This window comes from Rhinopithecus bieti, unplaced genomic scaffold (assembly GCF_001698545.2).
Source record: "Rhinopithecus bieti isolate Rb0 unplaced genomic scaffold, ASM169854v2 scaffold_33432, whole genome shotgun sequence".
In the NCBI taxonomy this organism is placed as follows: domain Eukaryota; kingdom Metazoa; phylum Chordata; class Mammalia; order Primates; family Cercopithecidae; genus Rhinopithecus; species Rhinopithecus bieti.
This window is the reverse complement of record NW_016814481.1, coordinates 465,683-474,338: the sequence shown is the minus strand read 5'-3', so window position 1 is coordinate 474,338 and position 8,656 is coordinate 465,683. Positions and strand designations below refer to the sequence as shown.

Sequence of the window (8,656 nt, the reverse complement as noted above, 5' to 3'; positions counted from 1 at the left end):
ANNAAAAAAAAAAAAAAAAGTGGAGAAAACGATCCCCACTCCTCCTGGTGTGGGAAGACTTAATAGTACCAAGACCAACACCCACCAAAGCCATAACTCATCTCTGGTCTCCCATGGACTCACCCAGGCCCTGGGACAAGATACACCTTTGTACTCTCTAGATCTTTCCCAAATGTGTCACTGTGACTGCACCCTTGCCATTCTTCACTTGTATCTCATGCCTGCCCCAGGGCCTTTGCACGCTCTGTGCTCTTCCACCCATTCAAACTTTCCTCCAGATGTAAATCTTATGCCAGCTTCTGGGGAGCACACCCCTACCCCCCTGCCACCAAAGGGCCATTGGGGCCACATGGTGGGGCACAGATCAGTAGCCTTACTTGATGACGCTGAAGGTCCTTTGCTCAAAGCGGGCGGTGGGTGTGGGAAGACCCCGGGCGAAGGCTTGCTTCAGAATGTCCATGCTCCGCTTACAGTCTTCCGCCAACTTTTCAAACCTGCCGGTGGGAGGGCCCTGCTCATGTCCCTAGCCCCAGGGATGGGTGGCTGGGGGTGCAAGTGTCTGGCATAGGTCGGGGCACTTACTTGGTGGTTTCAGTGATGTTGCCCAGCTGGGTGAATTGGTTTGAGTGGTTCAGGCACATCTGGGGAAACATAAGGCAGTGAGTTGAGGGAAGGGAAGAGAGGGGAAGCAGGGTCACGCCCCTGGGGTCGGGCTGGGGCCTCCCCTCACCTCATGCTGCTGCCGTATGAGCTTGGTGAGTTCACCATAGCGCCGGGCGGCCTCCTGAGACAGACCTGGGCCGGGCCGCTGGACCAGGGCAAAGTCGTCCTTGTTGACAGGGGCGGGCGGTACCTGGGGAGGACGAGGCTGGTGGTGGGGGGATAAGGGGGACAAGCAGGCCCACCTAGGGCTCTGCAGAAATGTTGTTCTTCCTTGAGGGGGAGCATTCCCCAAACACGGCTCTGTCACCCTTCTCTGGTCTTTTTTTTTTTTTTTTTGAGATGTAGTCTCGTTCTGTTGCCCAGTCTGGAGTACAGTGGCGCGATCTCGGCTCACTGCAACCTCTGCCTCCCGGGTTCAAGTGATTCTCCTGCCTCAGCCTCCCGAGTAGCTGGAATTACAGGCACGTGCCACCACACCTGGCTAATTTTTGTATTTTTAGTAGAGATAGGGTTTTACCATGTTGACCAGACTGGTCTCGAACTCCTGACCACTTTCAAGTGATCTGCCAGCCTCAGCCTCCCTCATTGCTGGGATTACAGGTGTGAAAAGACCACACCCAGCCTCTATTCTTTCTTCTTGATCCTTCCATTGTCCCACTTAACAAGGGCATCCTTCAGTCACCCCAGAAATCATGTGTGGTGCCAGGGGCAGTGGCTCATGTCTATAATCCCAGAATTTTGGGAGGCTGAGGCGGGTACATTGCTTGAGCTCAAGAGTTGGAGAAATCATGTATGGAGCCTCTAATGTGCACTAGGCTCTGCTCTGGGGCTGGGGACACAGGGATGAAGAAGAGAGAACAAAACCCCTGCCCTCGTGGGGCTGACATTCTCTTGTAGGAGATGGGCAATAATCAGAAGAAATAAGTAAATCATATAAGAGAGTAGAAGGTGATACATGCCACAGGGAAAGGCAGGGTTGGGAGGAGGAGCAGAGGGATCTGGGTGACAGGGAGGGATTTTAGACAGGTCAGGGTAGGCCTCCTGGAGATGCTGATGTCTGAGCAGAGACCTAATGAGGGGAGAAAGTGAACCATACAGGTATCTGTGGGAAAAGCATTCAGGCAGAGGGAACTGCATGTGCAAAGGCCCTGAGGTTGCAGAGTGCCTGGTGTTTGAGGCTACCAGACAGCAAAGGGGAGAGTGGGCAAGGGGGCAGGTGAAAGAGACCAGGCAGGCCGGGCACAGTGGCTCGTGCCTGTAATCCCAGCACTTTGGGAAGTCGAGGCAGGTGGATTGCCTGAGGTCAGGAGTTCAGCCTGGCCAACATAGTGAAACCCCATCTCTACTAAAAATGCAAAAATTAGCCAGGCGTGGTGGTGCATGCCTGTAGTCGCAGCTACTCGGGAGGCTAAGGCAGGAGAATCGCTTGAGCCTGGGAGGTAGAGTTTGCAGTGAGCTGAGATCGCGCCACTGCATTCCAGCCTGGGTAATAGAGAGAGACTCTGTCTCAAAACAAAACAAAAAGGAGACCAGGCAAGGGAGGTGACGGGGCAGATGGTGCAGGCTTCATGGGCTGTGATAAGGTGCTGTATATTTGTGTGTTTCTCGTCGTGGTCTCTCAGTTAGAACATCCACTCCATGACAGTGAATCTCACTGTGTTTCCCAAGCTGGTTTTGAACTCCTGGCCTCAAGCGATCCTCCCACCTCAGCCTCCCAAGTAGCTGGAATTACAGGTGTGACCCACCATGTCCAGAGAGAGTGTGAATTTTTGGCTTTTTTGCTCAAGGCCGTATCTCCAGTGCCCAGCAAAGACTACATGTCCCAGGCTCCTCTGACGCTAAATGTAGCCATGTGACTGTTTGGGCCAATGGGAGGCAAGCAAAAGTGATGTCACTTCCTTGAACTGGGTGGCCTTTGCTGGGCGCCCAGTTCAAGCTCCTCAAATGTTTCCTATTATGAGTACTATTCTATCACATGAGGAATCCTGGCTGTCTTTCTTTGAGGCGGGGGTTGCCATCCCCACTTCCCCAGGGAGAAAAATGATGCTCAGAGAGAAAGGAATGGTCCTGTCCAAAGTGGCAGAATCTAAGTCTCTCCCCAAATCTGATCCCCTTCCCTTCCCTAGTAATGGAGCTCAGGCTGGTCACACAGTGCACCAACAAGAGACTACATGTTCCAGGCTCCTCTGTGGCTAAATATGGCCATGTGACTTAGTTCTGGCCAATGGGAGGCAAGCAATAGTGATGTCACTTCCTTTAAAAGGGACTACTAGCTCTGCCTCTTTCTCTAATCCTTCTGACAGGATCCACTTGGATCATGTGGACAAGGACAACCCCTCGGGTGCAGCAAAGCAATAAGGTGGAAGGAACTCAGGGCCTGAAGGACCTCCCATTTGCATAGCCCAGACTGCCCTGAGTGGTACATGCAAGAAACATAATAAATGTCTGTCTCATTTCAGCCACTGTCTTGGGAGGATCTATTTGTTACAGCAGCTGGACCCTGACGAATACACTTCAGTTCACGTGGCTGCTAAGGGGCAGGAGCCTGACCAGTGGGTGCCTGGGAAGTTCCCGCAAGCCCAGAGGGTTCACCTTGGTGATATCCACAGGCAGCCCATTGCGCGAGGCCTCCAGCATAGGCTCCAGTCCCTTGGCCTGGCGTAGGTGCATCTTGGCGCCCTCCACGTCGTTTTTCTGCTTGGCTCGAAGTGCGGCCTGCAGGAGCTGCTTCTTGCGGCCCTCTAGGAAGGCCAGCTGCTGCTGGGCTGTGGGCATAGGAGCTGCTATGGGTGCTGCCCAGGCCACAGCCAGGCAACAGGCAGCTGGGTCAAGGAGGGGGGGCACCTACCTCTGGTGGATGTGGCTTTGGGGGGTGCTTTGGCTGCTGGCGTTGATCCTGACTGGGGAGCCCTTGAGGGTGGGGCTTTGGGCTGGGCTGTGGGAGCCACAGGGCTGTTCTGCTGTGGAGGAAGAGAGAGGATGTTAAGAGATTTCGTAGCACCTGTTATGAGTCTAGTCCCCAAGGATCAGGGTCTGACACTGACAACAGTGGTCATTTAGTGGGCTCCCAGGACTTTGCTACTCCCCTGCCTCACCCAAAGCCCCTGGCTCCAAACACCTTATTTTTATTTTATTTAACTTTTTTTGAGACAGAGTCTTGCTGTATCGCCCAGGCTGGAGTACAGTAGCACGATCTTGCAACCTCTGCCTCCCAGTTCAGGCAATTCTCACCAAACACTTTTTTTTTTTTTTTTTAGTTTGTCTTGGAGATGAGGTCTTGCTCTGTCGCCCAGGCTGGAGTACAGTGGCACAGCCATGGCTCGCTGCAGCCTTGAGCTTCTTAGTTCGGGCGATTCCCCTACCTCAGTCTCCCAAGTAGCAGGGACTACAGATGAGTCCCACCATGCCTGGCTAATTTTTAAAACATTTTTTGCAGAGATGGGGGTCTCACTATGTGGCCCAGGCTGGTCTCAAACTCCTGGCCTCAAGCGATCCTCCCAGCTTGGATTCCCAAAGTGCTGGGACTACAGGTGTGAGCCACTGCACCCGGCCCCAACCCTCAAACCTTCTTAGGCACCTCATCCTCTTCATCCTCTGGGCCTTCATCCTGGTTGGCCAGCTTCATGGCAGTCTCCAGGACACCCACCAGACTCTGCTGGGTGGGTTTGGTGGCCTCCAGGCCCTGGATGGGGGGGAAGCCTGGGCGGCCAGTCAAGGCCTAGTTACTGTGTGTCAGGATGGAGACCAACTCACACCATTATGGTGGAGATGCAGATTCCTCCCCCACCTACAGAGTCTTGGGCCTTTACTTTTGTATTTTTTTAACTGTTTGTTTGTTTTTTTTTTTTTTGAGACAGGATCTCGCTCTGTTGCCGGGGCTGGAGTACAGTGGCATGATCTGGAGTAGGACTGCAGACGTGCGCCTCCATACCAGGCTAATTTTTAAATTTCTTGTAGCCACGGGGTCTCGCCATGTTGAACTCCTGACCTCAAGTGATGCTCCCACATCAGCCTCCCAAACTGCTGGGATTACAGGCATGAACAGCCACGTCCAGCCAGTTTCCCAATTTCTAGGGTGCAGACCCTTACATCATGTCCAATGTCAAGCTCCCACTGATTAACAAGTTTACAGAACCCCTGAATATGTTGTATTCAGATCCCTGAGCCTGTGCCATGGGGAGTAATAGCATCTGCCAACGCTCAGAGGCTGGAGGAACAGGAGCTTGGGGCAGAGTCCGCCAGCAGCAGGGCCTACTGGGGGCGGGGCCTACTGGAGGTGGGGCCTACTGGGGCGGAGCCTACCAGAGCTAGGCCTACCTGGGGGCACGGGCAATTCAGCGACATCCACGGCTCGGCCAGCCTTGTGAGCTCGGATGGCATCTTGGTATTGCTGCAAGGGCCACAGGTGTTAGGGCTGCTTGTGGGAGGGCTCTGGGGCTGCCCACTCGCCCCACCTCCCCCGGAATCCCCGGGGCACCTTGACGATGCGCTCGTGCATTCGAGCTTTCCGCTGGTCCCCCTTGCTCTTGGCCTGGGCTGCGGCCACCTGGTACCGCTCCATCCGCTGCTCCAGTGCCTCCAGCAGGGTCCTAGGGGGTGGGGGGACCTCTGGGCCAGACAGGGGGACAAGGTTAAGAGTCAAGGGACGGGTAGACAGTCTGGCTTCAGCCTGCCCCCGACCCCAGAGGGTCCCACAACCTACCTGGTGTGGAGGGCGCCGTAGCGGGAGTCAGAGGCTGCGGCGGTGGTGAAGGTGGGTCTAGGGGCAGCTGGTCTGGGGACAGAGAGGTCCAGGCCAATGAGGGGCTTGCATGCTGCATCCCCAACAAGCTGGTCTGGCCTGAGGGTGGTCTCTGGGCCTGACCAACAGGGGTGCCAGCATCAAGGAGAACTTAGTGAAACCATCCCAGAGAGTGGGCATGGCAGAGTCCTCACCGGGTGGCGGCGGCAGGCAGGAGAGGTCCACGGGCTCCCCTCGGCTCAGGGCCTCCAAGACAGCATCAAAGCTCTGGGAGAAGGGAGAGATTAGAAGAGAAGGTGCAGTTGGGGACTGGGACCTGGTGGGGAGCCTCCGGGCCCTGCCATGGCACCGAGGACTTCTAGCTCCCTCCCTTCCGTTTGTGCCATCTTGCTTAATCCTCTTCCAACACACGTGCCCATTTCACAGAGGGGGTAAACTGAGGCTCCAAGACTTACAGCAAACTATTGCTAGGGAGTGACCAGGCTAGGATGCAAATTTGGGTCGGCCTGACCCAGCAGCCCGGGTGCTTTGCCACCGGGCCATGTGGGAAGCATCCTGCCCCCTCCCTCCAGTCCTGTCTGTCAGGCTGGACACACCTTAGCCACGCGGAAGTGTCTGGCGGCGGCAGCGGTATCTCCCTGCTGCTTGGCGTGGAGGGCAGCCAGCTTATACTCACGCTGGCGGCTCTGCAACTGGGCCAGAGGGCCAGGGCTGCAGGGACCTGGAAGGGAGAACAACATACAGGAAGCCTCCAGGGCCTGGGCCAAGTTCACCGTGTAAACCATTTGTTATTTATTTATTTAATGCTTTTTTTTTTTCTTTTTCAGACAGAGCCTTGCTCTGTTGCCCACACTGGGGTACAGTGGTGCAATCTCAGCTCACTGCAACTTCCGCCTCCTGGGTTCAAGCCATTATCTTGCCTCAGCCCCCTGAGTAGCTGGGATTACAGGCGCATGCCTGGCTAATTTTTATGTTTTTAGTAGAGACAGGGTTTTGCCATGTTGGCCAGGCTGGTCTCAAAGTCCTGACCTCAGGTGATCTGCCTGCCTCGGCCTCCCAAAGTGCTGGGATTACAGGCGTGAGCCACCACGCCCAGCCTTAACGTTTTTTTTGAGACTGAGTCTTGCTCTGTTGCCCAGACTGGAGTGCAGTGGCACAATCTCGGCTCACTGCAACCTCTGCCTCCTGATTTCTGGCTAATTTTTGTATTCTTAGTAGAGATGGGGTTTCACCATGTTGGCCAGGCTGGTCTCAAACTCCTGACCTCAAGTGATCCACCTACCTCGGCCTTCCAAAGTGGTAGGATTACAGGCGTGAGTTTTCACGCCTGGTCATAGTTAATGTATTTTTTTTTTAAAGAGAGAGAGTCTTGCTCTGCTGCTCAGGAGTATAGTGGCGTAATCATACCTCACTGTAGCTTCAAACACCTGGGCTTAGGCGATCTTCCCTCCTCAGCTTCCTGAGTAGCTGGGGCTACAGAGCATGCACCAGCACGCCCGGCTAATTTAAAAAAAATTTTTTTTAGAGATGGGGTCTCACTATGTTGTCCAGGCTAGTCTCGAACTCCTGGGTTCAAGCGATCCTCCCACCTCAGCTTCCCGAAGTGCTGAGATTACAAGCATGCGCCACCATGCCCGACTCCCTTTTTAAATAGATCCTGGGACTCACTTTTAGCAGTTGGGAATTTTGAGTCTTGTCTTATTTCCATCCACATCCCCCACAGAAATTTATGCTAACATGATATAGTTGTGTGTTTGAAAGCCTTTTTTGCCTACCGTATTGTATATTTATACAACCAAAATACATTTATGAAATGTGTTTGCAAAGTTGGGAAACTCAGTATGCAGTGCTTTTTAAACTGTGTTAGTTACAGTTTCAAGTAATATGCTCGATATGTTTTCTGGGGAAGTACCTCAAAATTTAAAGCTCTAAGTGCAATTCTTAGTATAAAATAACACGGTACAATAAAGATACCACCCAGTGCCTACAAAATCTTGAAACACCCAGAAAATACCACGCAGGATCTTTTTTTGAGACTAACAACTGGACCCATTGCTTTAAACTTAGGCTTACTTCCCTGAAAATAGGTTTGGAGGTAGAAGTGACACGCCTTTGACATTGTATTGGTTTTATTTCCTGTGATCATAAATCTTTCAGTGTTAAAAACAATGTGTTTCTGGGTCAAATTATTGTTATAATTATTACTAGCAGGTAATTGAGCAAAACCTAAATACATCAAGCTTATTTTATTTTATTTTTTGGAGACAGGGTCTCATTCTGTCACCCAGGCTGGAGTGCAATGGTGCAATCACAGCTCACTGCAGCCTCAACCTTCCAGGCACAAGTGATTCTCCCACCTCAGCCTCCCAAGTAGCTGGGACTACAGGCATGCACCACCGTGCCTGGCTAATTTTTAATTTTTTGTAGAGACAGTTTCCTACGTTGCCCAGATGGATCTTGAACTCCTGGGTTCAAGCCATCCTCCCACCTTGGCCTCCCAGAGTGCTGGAATTATAGGTGTGAGCCACCACACCCAGCTGAGCTTTTTGGATTTGTTTGTTTATTTGTTTTGAGACGGACTCTCGCTCTGTCGCAATGGTGCGATCTCAGCTCGTTGCGAGCTCCGCCTTCCAGGTTCACGTGATTCTCCTGCCTCAGCCTCCCGAGTAGCTGGGACTACAGGCGCCCGCCACCACACCCGACTAATTTTTTTGCATTTTTAATAGAGACGAGGTTTCACTGTGTTAGCCAGGATGGTCTCAATCTCCTGACCTCATGATCCACCCGCCTCAGCCTCCCAAAGTGCCGGGATTACAGGCGTGACCCACTGCGCCCAACCTGTTTGTTTGTTTGTTGAAACAGAGTATTGCTCTGTCGCCCGGGCTGAAGTGCTGTGGTGCGAACGTGGCTCACTGCAACCCCTGCCTTCTGGGTTCAAGTGATTCTCTTGCTTCACCCACCCGAGTGGCTGGGACTACCAGTATGCGCTACTACGCCCAGCTAATTTTTGTAATTTTAGTAGAGATGAGGTCTCACCATGTTGGCCACGGCTGGTCTTGAACTCCTGGCCTCAAGTGATCCGCCTGCCTTGGTGTCCCAAAGTGCTGGGATTACAGGCTTGAGCCACCACGCCCAGCCCCTGCTGAGCTATTTGATAGTTTTTGTACACCAAGGGTAAAATCCTACCAGAAATGTACCTCTTGTTGACATAATTGGAGCTGGGTCCAATCCCTAACGATCAGCTTGTTTCTC

At 52.9% G+C, this 8,656-nt stretch overlaps 1 protein-coding gene across 4 annotated transcripts in view; it reads right to left on the bottom strand.

Moving 5' to 3' along the window:
* CC2D1A (coiled-coil and C2 domain containing 1A) overlaps nt 1-6,189 on the bottom strand; it is an 11,925-nt gene extending 5,736 nt beyond the window's left edge. The window contains exons 1-11 of one of the 4 annotated variants that reach the window (XM_017851257.1): nt 6,001-6,189; nt 5,599-5,671; nt 5,366-5,437; nt 5,141-5,271; nt 4,981-5,053; nt 4,229-4,362; nt 3,512-3,623; nt 3,256-3,428; nt 731-853; nt 583-641; nt 378-494 (exon numbers count right to left, since the gene is read on the bottom strand). In XM_017851257.1, the coding sequence (XP_017706746.1) occupies nt 378-494; nt 583-641; nt 731-853; nt 3,256-3,428; nt 3,512-3,623; nt 4,229-4,362; nt 4,981-5,053; nt 5,141-5,271; nt 5,366-5,437; nt 5,599-5,671; nt 6,001-6,189 (1,256 nt within the window). The remainder of the gene's footprint in view (nt 1-377; nt 495-582; nt 642-730; nt 854-3,255; nt 3,429-3,511; nt 3,624-4,228; nt 4,363-4,980; nt 5,054-5,140; nt 5,272-5,365; nt 5,438-5,598; nt 5,672-6,000) is intronic. The other 3 variants (XM_017851258.1, XM_017851259.1, XM_017851260.1) reach the window with 3 other exon arrangements.
* Between the last annotated feature and the right edge of the window lie 2,467 nt (nt 6,190-8,656).